The sequence below is a fragment of the Chroicocephalus ridibundus genome, chromosome 5, assembly GCF_963924245.1.
Source record: "Chroicocephalus ridibundus chromosome 5, bChrRid1.1, whole genome shotgun sequence".
NCBI classification, from domain to species: Eukaryota; Metazoa; Chordata; class Aves; order Charadriiformes; family Laridae; genus Chroicocephalus; species Chroicocephalus ridibundus.
In genome coordinates this window covers 48,741,794-48,764,442 of record NC_086288.1, presented here as the reverse complement: position 1 = coordinate 48,764,442, position 22,649 = coordinate 48,741,794, and the positions used below count along the sequence as shown (strand labels likewise).

The following is a 22,649-nucleotide window of genomic DNA, read 5'->3' as shown; positions in this document are numbered from 1 at the left end:
TTGTATTTCACGGCTCCATAACTCTGAGGGCAATTCATTACCCTGACACAATCAAAGCGACCTCTTAAGCTTCACAGAGAGGTGATACGAACACTTGGATGAATGAGTGAGTGAGGTCAAACTCTTCAGAGCACTAAAGGATGCCACATCTCCAGATAGAAAATGTGGCATAGATGCTCTTCACTGCAGGACTGTGAATACCTTCTGGGGATCTTACTCGGCAAATGGTCTGTAACAGTATAGACTGTAGCCTGAAATTAAAAATCTTTTTGTTACCACATTTGTTCTTTCCCATCTAACCATTTGTGAAACTGTATCCAACCAATTCTGTCCAGGTTGTTCGCAGAATGACACGTTTCTGAGGAATACACAGCAGGTGCTAAGACTGGAGAGAGACACAAGGAAATCTTTTACGAAGATTTGCGAAGTGAAACCTGAGAGCTTACCGGCCTAATGCATTTGTTAAGCTTCAGCGCAATCTGCAGTACATTTGACACAGTTTTAAGGGGGTGAGGCCCCTTGATGGAGTCCATCAAGATACTCCACAAAGGCTCTTTCACAATCCCAAGGCAACGTCTCCCACTACCTGATCTAATCCCCGTTAGCGCAGCTCCACTGGAAGTAGGAGCTCCTCAGCTGGCTAAGTGAGCTCTGGCACTTTTCCACTAGCTTAGGGGTACCACTGAGAACAATCTGATAGAAAACTTGCAAACCCAAAGGAATTTTAACTACTTGTTAACTACTTAACTACTTTAATTCTGATTAAAATCAAATGTAAAACAAGAAAGTCTGATTTCTGAAGAGTGGCTAACAGCTCTCAGCTACACGATTTTTAACAGCCATCAGAGTCAAAGTGATGGCTGTTGGCCGCATGACAAAATTCTCTCAGTAACACAGCCACATAATAGGGTGTTCAGAATACTTCTTTGTAATGTCCTTTATTAAATACCCTCTTTGATACCAAATATTTAAGCAAAAATAGTTTAAAAATTCTGTTTCAGTAATTCTTACAGGAGTCTTTTGTGCAGTCACTGTTACAGCAGCTCACGTTGCCATTTAAGAAATAAATCTTTATCAAATGTCAGGTTTCTCACTGTGCAGACATCTGTTCCATACAAAGAAGTCATGAGTAGGCATTAGAAAATGCCTATAGAAACCACGAACACTCTGAATTCCGGTCTTCATCTAATCAAGAAATTTAACAATTGTGTCGCAGACACATCATGAATGAAGTAGCAGAACAGGAAAATGCATCCTCTAAAGGTTATAAAAGTCATGGCAGTGCACGCAAGTACAGCACAAGAAGAGGATATGCCTCAAGCACAGATGCTTCAATACAACGTTGAAGCTTCAGCACAGCACTGCCCAGCTCAGCCTGTGAGTCTGAGAGTGCTACTTCCAATACTGGAATTTTGTCACATAACAACCGTGTGGCAACTAGCACTACCCACCCAGACGGGATTTTGCCCCACAAATATCAGACAGCATAAACAGATTCTGCTTTGACTTCTGTCCGCCACAGCTGTTGCACAGCCTGGTTGAGACCCAGATGGCCTCCTTCATTTTATTCTCTTCTGTGTAAACCAATAATCTCACTTTTTACATTAATGAACAGTAAATAAACATTTCTTTGGATCAAAGGATAGCTCCTATAGGTGCAGACATTCTCACTAAATAGATTAGGCTCATCAGGTATCCAGATTAACAAACCTATTGGCACAGGGAAGATAACTGGGGACAAAGTATGTGCCCTTGTTGCATAGCCAGAGAGCATACGTATCTTACAATGAACGTTGTAGTCAGAATCCTAACCAAAATACTATGTAAGGGGTTGCTTGAGGTCAAACAAACCAGTCCCTCCTTTCACAACTTTTCCAACCACTAGGCACGCAGAAGGGGATCGCAGTTCATCATGGGCGCCTGTAACAGAATTCAAACAACATCATATTAGGACGTTTCCAAAGGTTTCTCAGAGGTCAGTGCTGAAAAGAAATCATTTTGGTTTACATGCAAGCAGTCATCTGGTTCAGTCCCCCCTAGTGGGGGTAGGTAGCACTACCACCTACCGTTCAGACTGAATTTGTATTTCTGGGAGAAATCTTCCTACCCCTTCCTACAAGGACTATTATCTCATCCCAATCTTTTTATGCAAGCAGAGAATTAGGGCACACATCACTAAAATTCTCCCTATTCAGCATAAAAAGACAACACGTTCTGGATTCTAAGAGAACAGAGATTTGACCTTCTGGTGAACACATTTTGCTGATTAAATGGATCACTAAAAAAAAATACATCAGTGAGGCAAAACCAAAAAGATTCCCTTTTCAGTGCTGCGTTTTTCAATTGTTAGAGTGAATCCTTTTGATGTGGATTTTAAATCCTTCTGGCTAGATACGAAGAGAACTTTTCACTGAAGAGACATTCCATGAATTCCTTTGATTTTGTGGTTACTCACTGTAGCGAAATAGTGTCACAGAAATTTGGAAGCTCTCCAGATGACATGTCTGGCTAGGACTGTTTTGCTTTCACTGTTTCTATAAGCACCAGGCTTGTTTTCATTCATTCTAACTACAGCAAGCTGGAATTTCATCGTTAGAGCAGTTGGAAGATTGCAAATAAAACTGTTAAAGTTGATAAGTTTGGGTCATCTTTACTGAATAAAATATCCCAAACTTTGTATCATACAGAGGATGGGGGGAGGAGCTGCACCGTAGCACAGTGTATGCCATGTGCTTGCAGCTCTGATCTCAGCTACAGCTGAATAATTAAATAGCTGCTCCTAAATGTGTCTCAGCTGAAGCAAAAAGAAAAAAAAAAAAAAAAGGGTCCTTTGTTAGATCATTAACCAAACCAGTCATAACTGTCTTGTGTGCTCCCGCCATGTTAACAAAGAGTTATTCTTTGAACAAACAGCCAAAGAGATTGGATCTCACTTCTGATGCAGTGTGCTCTCTGCACGCTAAACCCTCATCAGCACCTGCACTCTAATGAGCGGTCTTACATTAGTGGTCACAAGTCTTCTTTTTTCCTTCGTATTGATCAGGGCCATAAGCGAACACCCTTGCAGTATCTCTTTAAATGTACAGTCAAGTTACCAGTTACATTAAAGCAAATTAGATCCAGACTGCTGCAATCCACATTACAACTTTGATTTCCATCTTGGTGAAATCAATAACTCCCTCCACTTGTAATCAGTGCAACTTTCCTGCCAATTCACCATGCACTTCTGTCAGTATGCACTTCATGTCTTTATTAATAATATTATCCATAAATATAATTATGTTTCACTTGGCAAAAACCTTATGTTATTTCTACGTCAATATGTGATATAATGTAAACCCAGAGTGAGAGTGCAACTGTGCAGGAAACATCCTCTTCTATTCAATTTCACCCTAGATTTACAATTTTACTTTTTGATTTTCAGATTAATTTTAAGTCAATTGTAACCAATACTATTCATTAAAATCCAAATTACCTTCCTGGAAAAGGTATGAAAACAGCATTAACAAAATGGAATTCAGTAATAAAAGCATCTCTGACATCTGTGCAAGGCAGTTTAAGATATTAGCTGAAGAGATCATGTTGACAGCATTTCCCATTTGTATCAGGTAGCAAAGGCAGCAGCACAGGAGCCTCCCCGAAGGACCAACTGGCAAGTGACAGAAACCAAGACTATGTGCAAAAGGGAGACGTAATTAGTATCCAAAGCATGACATCAAGCAAACTGTCTAATGATAGACTTAAAGCACAAGTGTTTTTGGATGGGACTCCTTAATGTAGATGGTTAGTGCTATTTTAAATATCCTAAACAATCCATGTAGCCATGTGACCCCTACACCTTCCAGAGCAGCAACTAGAGGGCTGCAAGGATACTCTTGGGCATCTCACTGGCACCAGAAACCTACCATTAGACAAATGAGTCTGACCCTTTGCCTGTGTTTGAGGCAAAAAGTAAAGATAGTAAAGTGCTACAAAGCAGAAGAAAAACAGAATCAAAGTAAAAATCAGGAGGACTGTTCTCACAATAAAATTCTGAATAGGAAGGCTAGAGATGAAAATATAGGAGTTATAATACAGACATGAAAACAAAGCAGAGATGACAATTTTAATGGTAGAGACAGAAAAAGGCAGATTTAGTAGTCTGTTAAAAGGCTTTGCTATAACAAATCTTAACAATATTAAGGTTTGTTGTAAAAATGCCTATCTAATTCTTAAAGAAAGGAGCCACAGACCCCACAAATTACATGTGGGAGCTGACTTAATTTAAGCTGACAGAATTGTATTAAAAACATCTGGAACGTTTTCCTAGGCAAAGGCTTAATTAAAATTTTAGCCTCTGGCATTTTTTCCCTAATGCAATTATGCATTACTCAAACTAGTGGAAAGTTACCATGAAAACAAAGCATATGTGAAATGCTGCAGCACTGTAGTACAAACTAAACCATTTACCCATCATTGTTGCCTCCTTCAAGAATTTGTAGCTGGTTTCAAACGTCATCTGTTGCAGAGGAGAGGAGTTGGACTGAATTCCAAAACGATTCAGCGGTTTATAAAATCCTTCAAAACACATGTAATCTGCCACAAGTGAAAGGTGACGAGGGTCTACCACAATGCCTAAGAACACAAGAAAGCAATCATCAGAGCATTCAAGGGCTAAGGTTGGGGTTTTAAAAAAAAAAAAAAAAAAAAAAAATCAGGAGTAAATTAAATCTCCTGAATCTACACAATGTATCTCTATTAACATTCTCCTGGCAGTTGCACCTCTCTGTGTGTAGCTGGCTTAACTGCTTCCCTCAAATATCCAAGGGAGGCAAACCTCACTATAATATAGGAGAGTATCTCTCCAGGGAAACTAAAACGTCAAGAATGTTGTGAGGTGGCAGAGTTCCTCAACATGAAATCAGTAAGGTCTGCATCATCTCTGTTTATGCAGAAGGAGATCACGCATCCATCCATTTGTGATGGAACAGAGCTCTGGCCCCTCACCTGGTGGCCTGCAGTAGCTAGGCACCGGAGCCAGAAAGGTTCTGATATTTTCTGTGCATGATATTAGACATCCACAGAAAACCCCATTTATGCTAAAAAGAAACAGCACTTATTTTTAAATAATGCTTGAAGGAGTCAGTGTAAGGGGGGAATCATTAACAGCTCTGTCAACGTTTACCTAGCAGTTTTTGAACAACTTGGAGGTGAGACCACTCTGGGCTGCCAGCTGGCAAATCTGTTTGATATAACTGGTTGCTAAAATTCTCGCTGTATTAATCTTGCCTCTTTTCAATAGTTTAATTCATAACAAGACTTAGCTCAATTAAGGGAAATTCAACATGCCTAATTTTAGCAGCCTACGAAGTCAGGCATCTTGCCTAAGCTGGCTGCCTGGACTCTCTGAAAAACCTATGCAGAGAGAAAAACATTCAGACAATGCAGCACAGCTATTTCAGGAAAGATATAAAAACTTAACTTCAAAGGGAGCCTACAGTCCCATCATTAAAAAGCTACAGTGAGGCAGGATTAATCCTATTATTGGGGCCACTATGCAGTCTACCATAGTTAGGTTCCTCAGATGTTAATAGTTAGTTTGTCTGGACCTTCCAAGCTTGGCAAAAAATAAATATACCCAAATAGAAGAGCTCTGTGAAAAGGGGACAAATTCAACCTTGTCTAGTGAATTTTCTACTGATTAAATGGAACCTAACAATTAACTAACAGAGTCTCCACAGAAGACACTATAATGATGAAAATGATGAAAAGGTGCAACTTAGAACTACACATAAATGAAGATCATGCAAAAACATAACTTTGTAAGCACTGTGGCTCGGTTTTCCCATCTATATGATAATGAAGACTACCTTTACAAATACAACAAAATCTTACCATATACAGCAAATACATCTTTTATTTCCTTTATTATCACCCTCAGGGCAGACTCAATTCCATAATTCTTAGCCATGGCATGAATATCATTGGAATAAAGTCTGTTCAGGTCCAAAATCTGAAAGCAAAAAAACCACAGATACAAGATAGGACAGTAGTTAGACACCAGGTAGGACAGTAGTTACTCTGTATTTCCAAACAACTTAAGCTAAGACAGCTTTTTTTCTTCATTTTTCATTAGCTTAAGCAGCACCAGCAGTTGCAGAACAAGTAGGCAGCAGCTTGGAGTCAAATACAGACAAAAATTACTCTGGGGATTTATGTTTAAGCTAGCGATCGCAGCATTTTGTATGTGAATAAGAGTACTGGAATCAAAACTCAGCGCAGAAGAAAATGACCTGAAATTAGAAAAAGCAAACAAAGAAACCTTCCCAAGCAGCAGAGGAACATGTTAAAGTCTTGCAAGCAATACAATGCAATGCCCGGTCTGTCTCAACCAGACAGAACTTTTAGCAAAAGTAGTAGGGAAGAGGTAGCATAAACCAGTCCTGTATTTGTAGGGTTATGGGGTAGATGGCATAACAGAACTATTCATCTCCAAGTACTGCAATTCATTTAGATGAAAGAACTCCCTCAAGTAACATTTAGAGACACAGTTACAAGCGTGGTGCGGAATTATCCGTCATTAGACACTGGGCTGCTGCACAAAAACTGATTTGCAAGCTCCCCTTGAGAAAAGGCTCTGCTGAGCTCTGAACATATCTGGCGGGAAAAAGGCAAAGGAAGAGAATTTGTGACCTGAAAAGGCTACCATCACCCCTGATGGCACCCATCATCCCTCCCTAGAACACAAAAGATCATTCAAGATCGAGATTATAAATAGGTTACATACATCAGAGTATCTGAACAGCTCTGCAAGGTTTATCCCTTCGGTGTTCAGAACAAGTTCCTTCTCTCCTTGCCTATTGGTACTTTCATTCAACAAGCATCGTGTGATCCCCTTCACTTCATGAATGACTGTGCTTCGTGCGAGAGAGACAAGCAAGGAGGAGATATCGAAGTAAACCTTCATCAACGGAAGCGCCAATGAAACCTAAGAGATAAAAAAAAAAAACAGGGTAGTGCTGGTCAGCAAGAAAGCTTGAACATTAGGCTCAATGACCAGCCTACTTCTTTTTAGGCAAAAAGTCGACAACTGGAATTACCCTAGCTATGTGTTCAGGAACATAAATGTCTGACTAGAATTGCAGCTGAATGATGCTAATACGAACACCACATCCCAGGACCGTTCATACACAATGCTTTCAAGGTCTCTGAACTTATGATTGTTGGGTTTTGGGTGGCTTTTCTTAGGGTGGTGGGGTATGTGTTTGTTGTGGGTTTTGTTTGTTTGGGTTTTAAGATGCTTGGATTTTTTCAGCTGTCCAGCCATCACTTTTATTTATCAAGAGCTACACAGTAGTACATCGTATTTAGATTAAAAACACAGTAAGCCCGCCAAAAACCTATTTTTTTAAAAAAAGTTTCATTGGGGGTTCTGAAAGTTAGAAGTTACTAAGAATTATGTCAAGAAATACATTTGTATTACTACTTTTCTGTATTAATATAGCATTGTCGAGACAAAACAGCAGCACTCCACTGAGCCATTTGTTATGGGAGCTACATGCAACCAGGGAGCAACCAACCACACACAGATGTTTCCAGGCACCACCACCTTACCTCACACCAAAGTTCATTTTCAGTGTCAAATGTGTAATCCTGTATTGACGGGTGGCTCTCTAGAACAGCATTCACTCGCAACTGTGCTGACTGAAGTAATCGATCTTTCTCTTTTTTAGTCTGAGACATAAAGGAAAGATGTTGAGAATCACCACCATCTGCTTCATTCTGATCTTCTTCAGCACCAGGAGTCCTTTCTTCTTTTTCTGATTCAGCATCTTCATCTTCTAGATTTTCATCAATGTTTTCTTCCCCATCCTCTTCTTCGCTTTCATAATCAACCTACAAAGAAATAATATTGTAATTATCTGAGCCAGAACAGGTACAGCAAAGCACACCATGAATAGTTTTATTCACCAATATTCCTGACAGCTGAGTTGCAAGTACCTCACCTATGATACAATGAAAATGCAGTTCTGTTGTAAAGAAAGTAATACAACAGATTTGGTTCAGTCTCTCTTTCTTTATAATCTTGCCATTATTCCTCAATACAGTCTGAGATGCCACACATTACTGGGGCTGTAGCAGGATTTAATTTTCTCCCCCTGAAAAAGGCTCTTCCCACAATCCAACTCTGATGACGGGATTCCCTCGGGATTTTCAATTACTCTACCCTCTTGCTGAAGTTACAGCAACCCATCTTTTAAGCAGTAATTATGAAGTAGTAAACACGGAGAAACATGCAGAGCCAGGGAGAATATTTATTAAGAACCACAATAAACTTTAAAAAAACCCAACAATTAATGGCATGAAATTAGCAATAAGTAAAGTTAAGGTGAAATACAGCACAGACAACCTGATTGCCAGACACATCTACCCAATGCCTGACGGACAAGGCTTTGGAAAACACAGATCTCTTCCATCTGTAACTTGCATGGTACTTTATCACTCTTAAAGGACAGCAGTGACCGGGCTCAACCAAGGCCATCGCGAGTCCCTCCAAATCAAAACTCATCAGCACAAAGCAGAGACTTTCCTATCCCCTTTCAAGTGGGGTATGGTTTTTTCCAGCATTTTGTTTCAATGGAAGCTTTCCTTCCCAACTGAAACCAAGGCAGAGGAAACTGGAAATTCATGTGCATCCTGAGCACCTATAAAATCATTACCTCTTCTTCCTGGTTCTTCTTCCGTTTTGCTTCTGTAGCATCACCATCCCCTTCATCAGCTTCCGCGTCAACAATGTTCTCTTCTTCCTCTGCTGAAGGATTATTCTGTGTCTAGAAATCCATGACAGACAAGATAATCAGGCTGATACCGCCAGGAAGCATCAACTGCCTCAAAAGGCTTTAGCCATATATTTGGAATTTAACAATCCCTTGTTCAATGGTCTACCTTTAAGGACAAATTAATTTCTGTAAGACAACTACTATAAGGAAATAATGAACTTACACTCACGATAACTTTAACATTAAACAAGATGAATGTCTACAAGACAGATAAGCTATCAGCCTGATGATATGACAGTCCTTGGTGGGAGAGGAGTGGCAGAAGGAACATGCCAAAACCTTTCAATGAAAAAAGCATCTTCCCCAAAGTTTTGACAACCACTGCTACAACAGCACATTGATCTGTCAGCAAATGGAGAGTAATATGCTTTTATCTCATTGAGGCTGAAATAAACAAGACTGTATTCTGAAAATGCCTACGTAAATTATGATTTAATACATAGTAACTTTAATGTCCTTGTTAATTTTACGAGACTGCAAAAAGAGTTTATGCATAAAGAAAATATTTAAGTAATTTAGTATTCACACATTTTGTGTTCATACTGAAACGTGCTACGCTTTTCCAAATTCTGGTTCTCAAAAATAAAAGTGAGGCAATGTTTTCCTGTACCTTGTCTTGATCACCATCTAAATCTTTCCGAGTTGCCTTCCGGGTGCTGACTTCAGTAAAAGATGCCATCTTTGCATTCTTCCTTTTAATTGCTTCCAGCAAAATTTTGAAGAACCTGAAAGAAGCAGCAACCCAGAATGTCAAAGCTCAGCAGTAGCACAGTCAATTTCAAGTTGTCAGAAAATTAATTTGTTTTGTTTAAGAAGTGAGTCTACTCATGACAGGACATATTCCCTGGTGGATACAGAAGTGCCTATAGGATAAGGCAAATAATTTTTCTTCTCATCCCTTTCCCATTCCTTTACAAATCAAAAGATTGCTATCATCTCTCTTACCATCACAGACATAGCCATGCAGCCACAGCTTAAAATTATAAGCTGATCTGGACATAAAATCTGCACATCAAATTGCCTTTCAGAAGATATGGTTTACTACCGGACTTTTTTCTTTTTTAAATCAATGAGCACATGCAAAATTGCTAAATAAAGTAACCCATCTTGAACTTATGTGGTCTGAACGAAGAAGAAATCAATGAAGCCTCTTTGCAAAGCAAAAACAGCTTTCAACAGACCCTTATCATTAAATGCTCTACTTTTAACTACACAAATTTGGCCAGACATGAGAACTGTCATCCCCGGAAGTATTTAAAAGATGGGTAGATGTAGTGCTTAGTGACATGGTTTAGTGATGGCTTTTGTCAGTGTTAGGTTGATGGCTGGACTCAATCTGAAAGGTCCCTTCCAGCCTAGACAATTCTATGTTTCTATAATTCTATGGGAAAGGATGCGGGGGCGGGGGGGGGAAGAAAGCCAGTCTTTTCCAATTAATTTATTTTTAAAAAATAATTTTAAAAAAAATTAAGGTTTAATGCTGTTCAATGAGAGCACCAAGGGATACCTAAAGTATTCAAACATTTTTGCTGGTAATAAATGCTTAAGCATCCAAAGATAAGGAGTGAGATGTTGCTTATATGGTTCTTCTCCTAATACATCAGAGACATGTGAAAGATCTGATTTGATACAATTCTGCACTGTCACCAGGCCACAGATCCACAGTTTTATTCAAGATATAAAAAGCAACTGCATAGATGCTTCTGAAAGGACATCTGCAGGAAGCTGTTGCTCTGAAAGCCACAGCAGCAATAATAAACAACATGCAATGATCCTTCAAGCCCACGGAAAGGCAAAAGAAGAGCAAATATTAAAAATGTCTATAAGCAAACTCACCTTCTTTCCATGAAGTGCAAGATCTCCCTGGGCTTCACACACTTTTCCTCTCGGTAATATTCATGAGGCAAGAAATGGAATTTGATTTTGTAGAGGCGATGTTTGTTCTGCTTGCACTCCACACGCAGGGATTCCTCTATGTCAACTTTCTGTAAGACCTACAAAAGTGCCAAGTAGGAATGTTACTCCTTTAATGAAAACACTTCATTTACTTCCTGCAATTCCAATCCTTTCCATAGAAGACTAGAATTACACAAGGCTAACTGGCAAACTTTTCTGGAGGCTTTGTGGCAGCTCCTGGGTGAAAAGATTCTACATTATTGTACTCACTTTGGCTTAAATGCCTCTCAACAATTAACTTAGACAATACTGGGAGAACAGCCTCACCTCCCACTTGACTCCTTCATCAAGAGTGGGCCAACAGCTTCATTTTACTGACCCATGCTCATTGAGCACTACAGTATTTCAGCACAGAGCTAAGTTAACTCTATCATTGCTGCTTTCAACTTGAAAGAGTAAGACAAAAGAGGGTAGGGCATGGAGAAGAGCACAAGAAAGACTGCGCTCCTGGGAAGACAGGGAGCACAGAATACATCAGACTTCAGTATATCAAGTCTCCAAGGAGCCACATGTTCTGCTGTTATTGAGCACAGCCACTTGCATGAGATTAGGAAGTGGTGGGGGACAAACAGAAAGGTCTCTACTATGCCAGTCACAGCCAGATTAGCTTGTCTCTTAATGACAAAACAAAACCCCTCCAATTCTAGAGACTGACAATAAAGAAACCTGAAGAAAAAAACAAACAAGGCTATGGCAACAAACATAATTCCTGCTGCCATAATATTACTGCTATGTATGAACCCTCCCCCTTTACCTTTGATAGAGTTTGTAGCCTGTGACAATGCTCTACAGGTTAAATTGAATTTAAGTCTCATACAGCCACAGTAACTGCAATTACTTTCAATGCTCCAATTCCTAGCAGATATTATAGGTTCATTATGCAAGAAAAGGACAGACCCTGTCATCTTGCGCCCACAGATAAGCCTTCAAAAATGGAAACTGCTACAAAGCCAGACTACGTGATGAGCTCAAATAGGAAATTCTGTTTGCTAACTCTCAAAGGATACACTGAATAGGAGGCTCACCTCAGCTAAGCACACTCTTGTGAGCCTTTTCTTAAGCTGTTTCACCTTCTTGAGAGCTTTCTTGGTATTAAACACAGGAACACTCATTGTTGGTGTTTTAATATTTGCACTGGCCACCATCAATATTTCCCGCAACCTTTAAATAAAGAATGATGATCCAAATTAAGCAATAAAAGCACCATGCAATCAAATAAACATCTAGTTCATTTAATTAGGCAGCACGCAGCAACTGCCAGTTCCACCAAAGCCATATGCATCACGAGCTGTGGTTACCATTGCAGTGCTTCTTTTCGCTTTTCTGGTTCCTCATCAGGCATAGCACAACAGTAGCCCCACTGCCTCCGTTAGATTATCACCCCAATTACGGGAAGAGACTCGAGACGACAATAACAGAAGAACTAATGAAGCCTGTTTCCTAAGGATACACAATGCATGCCTCCTCACACTTTCTCCCCCTCCCCTGCTTCTCTGAAGTAACACAACCATCTCCCATCGAAGGCACGACACCGACGCATGAAGCCAAGGTCAGCACCCACACCCATGTTATTCAGAACAAGCTGATGACTGGCTGGTAAACACACGTGCGCTGATAAAGTCACTGTCACCATACAGAAGAGCCAGGGGAAACCCCGGCTGCTATAAAACAGGTCTCTTTCTACATAGGTGATTAACAATACTAAACCCACAACATTTCATAGTTGCGGTGAAATGTTGTGTATGGCAGAAATAGGTTTAAAAGTTCGTAGGGGGAAGAAGAGGTCAGCAGAGGGCAAACCCACAAAGCCCCATTTCTTCAGGTTTATACTGTACTGAATAAAATACGGAAACAAATAAGTCACTTGCTATACATCAGATAAGAGTAAGGGGCCTTCACAGATATTTTGTATCCGGACAGTGAACCAAAACAACCTAAAACTGTAAAACATGAAAATAGTTCTGAACAGGCACAATTTACAATTAAGTTGAAGGACCATTTGCTCTCAAGATTACACATATACCCACCAGTGAGATTAAGCACTATTACACAAGTGCAAAAAATGGCAAAGGACCCATTGAGAACACAGTTTTCTCACCTTGGAATACCCAACGTGACATTCATTTCACCTCTGCCAGCAAAGTGGAAGGTGTTCAGAGTCATCTGTGTGGAAGGTTCCCCAATACTCTGAGCTGCAAGAAGACCTACAGCTTCTCCTGGGTCACAAAGAGATCGCTGCCACTTTAAATACAACAAATCCTTTAATCTGGAGACAGGAAATAAGAAGTTAGCTCAATGTAATACAAAATAAAGAACTTGGAAGAGACTGAAACATAGCTCAGTTCAATACAGTTACCTCTTTCAGTCAATTTCTCCTGGGAGCTTACGGATAAATACACTCCAGAAACCGTAAAATTGTCTCTCTAAATCTGATCTGACAAGTGCAGCCCATTATCACAGAACTGGGGCCTTGGCCAAACCATATTTTACTTCTATTCTAATTCCCACAATGTCAAAAGAGAATCCATCTACTCCCACTTGCTCATCTTACCTGCACTGCTAACTCCAAGGTGTGGCAAGAGCATTTTTTTGGTTTTTAACTGTTACTGTAAAGTATTATTTTATATGTAGGGGGACAGCAATATGTTGCTGTTATTCCATAAAGCCTTTGTCAAAGCCCTTAGCAGCACAGAAAATTCAGATTTGGAATAAACAGATAACCAGGGCCTCGCCACTGCACACTAAGCACATCTGGCTTTCAGGGAACACTGTGAAACCCACCACTTGGTTTCGCAAAGCTCACATCAAAAATAAAAGTTGATAAAGATTTTTCATCTTTAGCAAACTCAGTCCAAAAATAGGTTTCGGGTTTTTTTTTTGTCTCAGTGCAAAGTAGTAAAGACACAGAAGTTATTACCTATCAGAAGAAAGTGCTGGGTGCATATAACTTTGACTGTTCTCAGATTGCCATCTGTTGATATAATCTTCGACTCCATTTTCAAATGTTTCTGAAACAGATGCAAAATAAGTATCTGGACGCCAAACACCGAGGCTTGGGTCAGGACACTTATTTGTCTTCTTCAGATACTTTCTTCGTTTCTTCTCATCTAGTTCATACCACATCTTCAGTAACTGAAAGTAAGAGGGGATTTTTAAGCAGGCTGTTTTTTTCACAGTAAGACCAAAACCAAATAACCCAGCGATCAAGCCACAGAGAAAGAGGAAAAGATTACCTGTATAAAACTTAAGGGTGTTTGTAACACATACAGCAAACAACTCAGCTACCAATATGACATTCTCCATTTTCTGACACTTACACTTTTGATCCCAAATGATTTCAAGGTTCTTTACAAACTAGAGTTATCTACCCATAGTAACTACTCCAGAAATCAGTGAAATACGGCCCTCTAATAACGATTTTAACTTGGGAGGGAACCTCCTTGACATACTTAAGTCTTTACTTCTAGCTGACTACCACCTTGCCTGTCTAAAGCTGGCAGGACAAAGGAGCTTCTCTGATTTTCAGCTGTCAACATTCAAGCACAATAGTCCAGCAGAGACCTTGAACATAGCTTGCACTTTATGCATGCTAATCAGTTTTACTTCTATTCTTCAGTTTGCTAGTCTTTCAGTAACATTTCAAATGTTGCATTTAATAAAGAAGTTAATAGTGACTTAAAACAAGAAACCGATACAGAAAATGAGCTAACTTATCTTCTACATGTCTTGCTATCTTATGAAGGAAGAAGTAGCTTCTGCCACAGAAGTCTGTTCACTGAACTTTATAATATACTGATACAGAGACAAACATGTATCTGTATCTACCTAAGCTACTAAAAGAAAACAAACAAACAAATAGTGAATGAATCCCCAGGCCAAACTGTTTTGATCATCAAAAGTGCCAACTGCAACAAAAATTCAGAGCTGATAAACGAACCACTGATTAGGCATAACATTTGCAGACAAGCTCATGGAATTCTGTATCTCAAGACGTTCAACTTGGGAGTTTCATCCTAACTGTCCACATTCTACCAGAGTAAATTCCTTGTGAAAGCAAGGCTTTGAAGCATACAGATTAGTAACCTGATGTACAAGAGGCTTAAGCAAGAGTACATTTTTGAGACACTAGGCAGGGCTGGCTCAGCTCTCTGATCCTTGTATTTAAACAGGATCTCAGTCAGCTAACAGGTACCTGTCCATGCAAGAGAGATCTCTGTGTACGTGAAAAAAAAACAAGCCCAAACTCAACTCACCACCAAAAAAACCAAACAAAAACAATCCCCCAAAACCACCCACAAACATCAGCTGTTTTCTAAAACCAGTTTTACCTCAGAGTTTTTGGCCTCTGCCCTAGCACTAGAGCCCACAGGCTTTAATAAATAAATCTCAGCTAACCCACACAGCTGACACGATTCGTTCAAAAAGTAACTGGTGTAAGTAGACTGTGAAACACTTTGGGATGCTTGATCCAGGTGGCCAACAAGACCAACCGCATCCTTGCTTGGACCAGAAATAGGGTGGCCAGGAGGATTAGGGAAGGGATTGTCCCTGTCCCGCTGAGCTCAGCACTGGTGACGTCACACCTCGAATACTGTTTTCAGTTTTGGGCTCCTCACTACAAGACACTGAGGTGCTGGAGCAAGTCCAAAGAAGAGCAACAAAGCTGGTGAAGAGTCTAGAGCGCAAGTCTTATGAGGAGCAGCTGCAGGAACTGGGGTTATTTAGCCTGGAGAAAGGGAGTCTCAGGGAAGATCTTATCACTCTCCACAACTACCTGAAAGGAGGGTGTAGCAAGGTGGAGGTCGGTCTCTTTTCCCAAGTAATAACCGATAGAGGAAATGGCCTGAAGTTGTGCCAGGGGAGGTTTAAATTGGATATTAGGAAAAATTTCTTCATCGAAAGGGTTATCAACCACTGGAACAGGCTGCCCAGGGAAGTGGTTGAGTCACCATCCCTGGAGGTATATAAAAGATGTGTACATGTGGCACTTAGGGACATGGTTTCGTGGTGGACTTGGCAGTGCTAGGTTTATGGTTGGACTCAGTGATCTTAAAAGGTCTTTTCCAACCTAAATGATTCTAGGATTCTATAAAAAGCCATTAAAAAAACCACATATAAATCACTGAATTCTGTAACTTTTATAAAGGGCTTGGCCAATTCAACTGCCTCTGTGTTACCTGTAAAGTAGCAGGATCTCTTCCATTTTTGATTTCTCCTCCTGGAATCTGTGCTTTTACACTTGCCATTTTCTTTTGTGAAAACATCAGAAAACCCCCTTCTCTTTGCACCGAGTTTTGGTGCCTGGCTCGCCACTTCTTGATGGCTTTGAACTGCTCGTTAGCTTGGTGAGACTCCATCCTTGCTAAAGCTTCATCCAGATGGTTTGCCTTCTGGATTACCTATAAGAAAGTTATATGTATGATTATTCTTCTCTCCATGCTCACTATAGCAGAAAAGGCAAAGCAAACTGAAAAGGTCACCTGCTGCCACTCAAAACGTTCAGCTGCTGTAAAACAATTTTAAAAAATGGTTTTCAATGCAACTGAGACAAAACTCCTTACATCTTCATGTGACTATTGCCATTCTTTAGTAACCAGTGATGATACTGGTAAAAGGAAGTTAATTAAACTTGACAGACCGAAGAGTAAAGTCATCTGTATTAAATCCAACTGCAGAATTAGAATAGACGAGAATAAGGAAAGCACTTGGTGCTCTGTTGAAATTGAGACTGCTCTAATTATGCCACAGACTTAAGACTCACTTCCATATTTTGAATACAATGGCAAATAAAAACATAGGTTAATCTGAGAGTGACTGAGAGAAACAACTATGCTGATGGATCCCTAACAGATACGCCAGATGTTAACCGTGCATTTCAGTCCTTCCCTTCACCCCAATAATAAATACTTAAGATTCAGGTGTTCTACCTCATAGTTATCTGCAATGAAAGGGAACTGCTTGGGTTGCAAGAACTGAGTTTTAGGGATATCAAGCCCATCTTCTCCATACAGAAACTGCACCACACTGCCATCACTATCTCGTACAGTCAGGTCATACTGAACTACCAGTCCTTCCAAATGTTTTATGATACACCTGTTCCAAAGAAAAAAAAAACCAAAATAAAACCAACACAACACTGTTAAGAGGTTACAAAGCAACAAGGATGATACAACTCTAACATGAAAAATACTGTTTTCATTAATACCTTAAGTGTACTTAAGGGCTGATCAGAAATTCTGGAAGCCAAAATCATACAGACACAACATACAAGTGAAACGTGTAATAATATTGCAAAGCTATCTGTATGTTGCTTCCTTCAGTTTCCTTGGACCGAAGTGACTTAAAATGAAATAACAAATTACTCTCTATTTCTGCTGTCACTCTTAAGCAGCTGTTTGAAAGAAGGGGGTAATCCCTCCTTTAGAATCACTCACTATCCTCTAAAACAATTAAAAAGTTTCATCATCTTCTATATACTGGAGGTGTTGCTTGAATAAAGGAGAGCACCACGCAATGTGGCCAAGACAAACTAGAGTTGCCTGGAATTTGTACATCTTTACTTGTACCAGAAAAAAAGATATCTCATTGCTGCTGCTATATGACAGAGATGATAAAGTTCTACTTGATCTAGTTCTCTAGCAAGTCGGCCTTAGAACAAACATTCAACGCTCAGACAACAAACACTTTTCCAAAAAGCAAGTACACTGAAGCTAATCTAAGCAATGCAGGCGCTTCTTCCAGTCTACAGTACTCTACAAAAAAAAAAAAAAAAAAAAATCAAACAAAACAAAAAAACCAACCCACAACCAACCAACCAACCAAAAGGACCTTTTAAAGGTTCAAATTCTAAAACAAGCCTCTTACCTTTGCAGGTATCCAGAACGGCTGGTTTTCACAGCTGTATCCACAAGACCTTCCCTGCCAGCCATGCAGTGAAAGAAGAATTCCTAAACATAAGCACAATACCTTCAGCATTCTGCTAAGTACACCAAGACGGGCAATTCGTACTCTTTCGCAAAAGCCACATATGAAAAATAGGTGAACAAAGCTGATTTATCTATAATCGCAGACACTGTTTTAAAATAACAAGATTAAAATAAGCTTCACAATAAACTGCACAAGCAGTATTAAACTTACAGAAGGTTTGATCCCAGTGAGAAATCTGCCAGTCACAAATCCTCCTGAGCTAGGGGAAAAATCATAAGGCTGGAAACATGGCAGTGACTTGCCAGATGCCATCAGCGGAGGTCTTCGACCTTCCAACTCAATCTGGCCCAGCAAACAAGAAATCTAAGTGTAGACAGGAAAAAAGGAAACATCACTTTTCCATCTAACTTTTTGCTCATGTAAGTTCAACGTTTCTTCTTGAAAAACACAGTAAAAAAAAATTAAAATGTTCACAAGAACTTCTCAATAGCTTACATTCCAGGACAAATTACATCAACACATGTAGCTGCCAAGTATTCTAGCTGTCATTACCTGCATTGTATTTACAGTGGATCCTTTGGCTCCTGACTGTACCATCAACTGCAAATTGTTCTCTGGAAAGCTCCTGTGGAGACCAAGGGGCATACAAACCTAAAGAGTTGTGGTGGGGGGAAGGGAACAAAACCGTATTAATAAAATATTAAACAAAAGCAATTCCTGTTGAAGGCTTTAAAAAAGTGAAACAACGAGTAATCACAAACATTCCTATTTATAATTTTAAAAGCATCCTGAATATTAAGCCACCTTCTCATTCAGGGAGGACAAGGATGAGGTGGTGAGGCAGTATGTGAAGCCTCATGCCAGGGACAGATGGAAAGATTCAGCCTCCAGAACAGTCAGGCACCCCTCACCAACATGAACTTAATAACAAAGTCTTCAAACGAGATTAGTATAACACAGATGCCTCGATGCCAACCTTGTTAATTTCATTGTTGTAACTGTTTACTTCCTCTTTGAATTTCATATCAACCATGTTAAAATCCCTCTGGTCTTTGCAGAGATGGGCATCCTGCCATTTTCCTTGGACCTCCTCACATGATGCTGTTTCTGGCAAATTAAGAGCAGCTCTAACAGCCTGAAAGTAAAATATGGGGGGTGTCAGGTGCAAAGCAGGCATGATTAAACAGGGCAAAGTTTCAAAAATTTTTAATTATGGGGGGAGAAAAAAATTCTGCCAAGACAGACTTACTTCAATACCATGCTGGCTTGACTTTTCAATGATTTTTTTTCTTCTGTGGTCTGCTTCAGGTTTAACCAAAATATCTTCAATCCCTGTTAAAGAAGAGAGACAGAGCACATAATGTTCTAAACTAAAAAAGGATCTAGAAAGGAACTACGTTTGATGTCAGGGATTTTGAGAGCAAAGAGCCAGAAAAGAAAGTCACAATTAAAGATACAATTAAAATAATTGTTAAAGTCAGACTAACTGTAGTTTGAAAAGAAAAAAAATTCTGAGTGGCTTTTGGAGGGAGAAGGCATAGGCTGTCAAAAAACCTACATAACATCAACTAAGCTAAGCTTTAAGGGTGCAAAACCAACTTCCTACCTTAAAAAGTCTTAACTTCAACAGTTTTATAAAATCTTAATCAGTGCACTCACACAAACAAATGTGTTACAGGCCAGTCACATGAAACTGTTTCTTCTCTTCCGCCCACTTCAAAGTTCCTATTAGCTGAACTTTGCAGAATCTGTCATTTCCTAGCTTTTTTAAAAAGGTAAACTGAAAATACAGACCCTTGTGATGGCAGGGCCAGGAGAACAACAGCTTAGAACAAATCAAAGGTTGGAATCCTAACTCCTATAAGCTATTTGTAAACAGCTTACAGTGAGTGCCACTAAACTGGCTGGAGCACGTGATGGATGAGGAGACGCCAAACGACGTGTTTGTCCTTTAAAGATACAAGGAAACAAAATTTTCTTCAAGAGGAAAAAAAATTTGACAACGTATACAGTCAAATGCTGGCACAGGAACTCAGAGAGGTTGCACAATCACCATCCCTGGAGATATTCACAACTTGACTGGACATAGCCCGGCACAGGCTCATCTGTCAGGACTTGTTTTGAGCAGGGAACTGTGTTAGATCACTTCCAGAGGTTCCTCCCAGGTTACAGCACTTGTAAGGGGACAAGTGGGACACTTTACTAGTGAGCTGCACACATGTTTACAAGGCAAAGGCGTCTACGTCCCCATCACATGTCCCTCTATTTTCACTCTTTCTGTCCAGCCTTGCTCTCCTTTTCCCATTACAACCTTGCCTCTTCTACTTTATCTCCTCCTGAACCTTATTCATCTCATCCCAAAGTCTCATTTTGCTCTGTCCCAAATCATCTCATCTTCATCAAATCCCAGACTCCTGCCCCAGTCCCACTGCTCTTTTTCTGACGTTTTAACTCCCTAGTGATCCCAGGCCCATGATCTTTTCCTATCTAGTTTTTGCACCCTGGCTCTCAAGACGTATTTTCTGTGTCTTACCTTAATCACCTTCTTCACTTCAAAAGATCTCCTTCCTTTTCCCTTGGCTCACAGCAGTCTGTTGGTTCCTCATTACTGCCGTCTAACAGTTGACCACGTCTACATAACTCTAAGTGATCATATTGTGCCTTCAGATCAAAGCCAATTTAAACCCTCGTGCTGTTACATACTATAAGTATTTCAATAGTATAAAAACATCTTTTAAAGCTCTACATGGTAATTTGAAATATTTCAACTACTGCAAGAGGAGAGAGTACAGTAAGGGTCAAATCCTTATTGTGTGCCAAGTGCATTTTTGTATGAGTTTGCAGAGCTGTAATGAAAGTCAAACATTTAGCAAAAGATTTACAGTAGAATGAGATATGCAAGACTTGATTAATAACCCCTCAAAATTCTTCCATCTTGCTTTATCAGTTGCTCTGGTTTCTATACAACAATTCTTTTTCAGAGAGAGAAGTAAAACCAAGGACTTATAGGAGGTTTTGATACAAACAAAATTTCAACACAAGACATCTACACTGTTTTATATCTCAGGAGGCGCTGCACAACAGCACTGGTAAATTAGTCCTTGTTTTACTCACCCATTGTAAATCCCCTGTACAGCTGCAGATAAGCAGTAAAGAGGCGTCCTAGACATGTTAGCACTTTCCCACTGGTTTCACCCCCATAGATTTCATAGCAACAGTGGACAAGGCCATAGGCAGAGCTGCCAAAGTGAGCTTTGTCCAAGACTCCACACAGTAATTCCCCATTTCTAATAATAACCTGAAAAATAAAACACAGCTATTCAGGAAAACAGAAATTTTGATCTTATGATCTCTACAGGTTTTTCTGTGTAATCTACATGAAAATAGGTTTAAGTTTATAAAGCCCACATTTGGTGAACGGTTAAATATGATCACGTTATCTATACTTCCAGAATTTATACCAGAAATAAAACTTCTAACATCATCTGTATTTTTCCACCTATAAAGTCAAACAATGAAGACACGTGGTCCAACAAAAACAGATGGAATCTGTATCAGTCAAGAACAGAACAGTTCTTCGTGACCCCCAGGCCTATCCTCTAATCACCACCTTCTGGCAGTAACTGTTGCTGAATATCTGGTTTTAACTTTGTCATCCGCCTGCTTCCCTTCCCATTCCTCTACTCTATACACGCTTTTTTTTTTTTTTTTTTTTTTACAATTCAGCCCAGCCCATCCTCCAGAGTTGCTTCCCCAGCATACCTGAGATTCACACATTGAATCAAGATTTAGACATCTGTTTGCAGGTCCCTTTACCCAGGCTCTTCCACCAATCTTAGCTTTCCCAGTCAAATTCAGTGGGAGCTGTTTTTCTGGAATGATGTTTATTAACAATGTAGAAACAACCTATAAAGAAGCAGGAACAGTGGCAGGAACTATTTATTTGCTATATTCCCTTCTCAACGTAAAGAATTTGGCATGGAGGAGAAAAGCAACATCCCATATGTGTTTTTTCCACTGACAGCAAAGCTTTAAAAGCTCAGAAATCTGAAGTTTACAAGACAGGAATATCCTCTTGCTATTCTAGCCTTTGAAAGACCAAAGAGCTGAGACACATAATTACTCAGAAACATATGGCACCAAAGATTTTTCCAATAAATCGATATGTACATATATATCTATATATTAAAAAAAAAAAAAAAGGAAAACCGTTGTCTGTTGGGTTCTACTGGAAAAACTGGCAGAAAATTTCCCCTGATGAGACATTATGAGACATAACATTTGGACTGAATGTTAAACTCTATTAAATAGCAGCAAACGGAGCATTGACTTGGGCTTCCCAGATACTACATCAACCTAATGATGATTTCAACCAACAAGTCAAATACCAGAACATTTACTCACAACCTTTAAGCTGAGAGATTTAAAAGCCCTGACTGGCATAACTTAGTTTACTAGGACCAACAAATTCCTTCTCTGCTCCCATGCCCACAAAATGCAGGGTTATACTTCTATCTGCAACACTGTTCAGAACAGCAATTAAAAGTACTATTCTAATACTGTCATTTTAAATGAAAGACGACTCTGATAGGTCAAGTAACACACACCAAGATCTACATGGTGTTGATTAGATGATGGAATCTGGCTTTTCAGCAACCCTCAGCAGCACTGGTTTTAACATTAGCATTCTGCTTACTTTGGAACCACTGGCATTCTTTAACCAATAAATTATAAACTACCTGCTTTCCTGTCCATAATCTCTGTGGTTTCATAATGGCAGGGGGAAGGATTTTAATTCTTCCTTTTTTGTCTGTTAGTCCTCGGTAAACAAGCTCCATATATTGCTCTCTGGTGAAAAAGCAGCCCCGGATTGTCATGCTGACTCCAGAAATCATGTGATCCTGGATTAAGCCAGGAAGTGGCTTCCCATCCTAGAGAGGTAACAAG

General features: G+C 39.7%; 1 protein-coding gene across 1 annotated transcript in view; it reads right to left on the bottom strand.

The window, feature by feature from the left end:
• Positions 1-919: 919 nt before the first annotated feature.
• The window catches only part of POLR1A (RNA polymerase I subunit A), a 35,099-nt gene continuing 13,369 nt past the window's right edge, over positions 920-22,649 (bottom strand). Inside the window, exons 14-34 of the mRNA XM_063337293.1 lie at positions 22,442-22,633; positions 21,465-21,608; positions 20,817-21,000; positions 18,952-19,034; positions 18,679-18,837; positions 18,255-18,353; positions 17,913-18,065; positions 17,640-17,722; positions 16,703-16,868; positions 15,953-16,174; positions 13,693-13,907; positions 12,874-13,041; positions 11,801-11,936; positions 10,656-10,813; positions 9,430-9,544; positions 8,700-8,810; positions 7,594-7,875; positions 6,767-6,967; positions 5,875-5,992; positions 4,450-4,614; positions 920-1,920 (exon numbers count right to left, since the gene is read on the bottom strand). Of these exons, the coding sequence (XP_063193363.1) occupies positions 1,820-1,920; positions 4,450-4,614; positions 5,875-5,992; positions 6,767-6,967; positions 7,594-7,875; positions 8,700-8,810; positions 9,430-9,544; positions 10,656-10,813; positions 11,801-11,936; positions 12,874-13,041; positions 13,693-13,907; positions 15,953-16,174; positions 16,703-16,868; positions 17,640-17,722; positions 17,913-18,065; positions 18,255-18,353; positions 18,679-18,837; positions 18,952-19,034; positions 20,817-21,000; positions 21,465-21,608; positions 22,442-22,633 (3,255 nt within the window). The 3' untranslated portion in view covers positions 920-1,819. The remainder of the gene's footprint in view (positions 1,921-4,449; positions 4,615-5,874; positions 5,993-6,766; positions 6,968-7,593; positions 7,876-8,699; positions 8,811-9,429; positions 9,545-10,655; positions 10,814-11,800; positions 11,937-12,873; positions 13,042-13,692; positions 13,908-15,952; positions 16,175-16,702; positions 16,869-17,639; positions 17,723-17,912; positions 18,066-18,254; positions 18,354-18,678; positions 18,838-18,951; positions 19,035-20,816; positions 21,001-21,464; positions 21,609-22,441; positions 22,634-22,649) is intronic.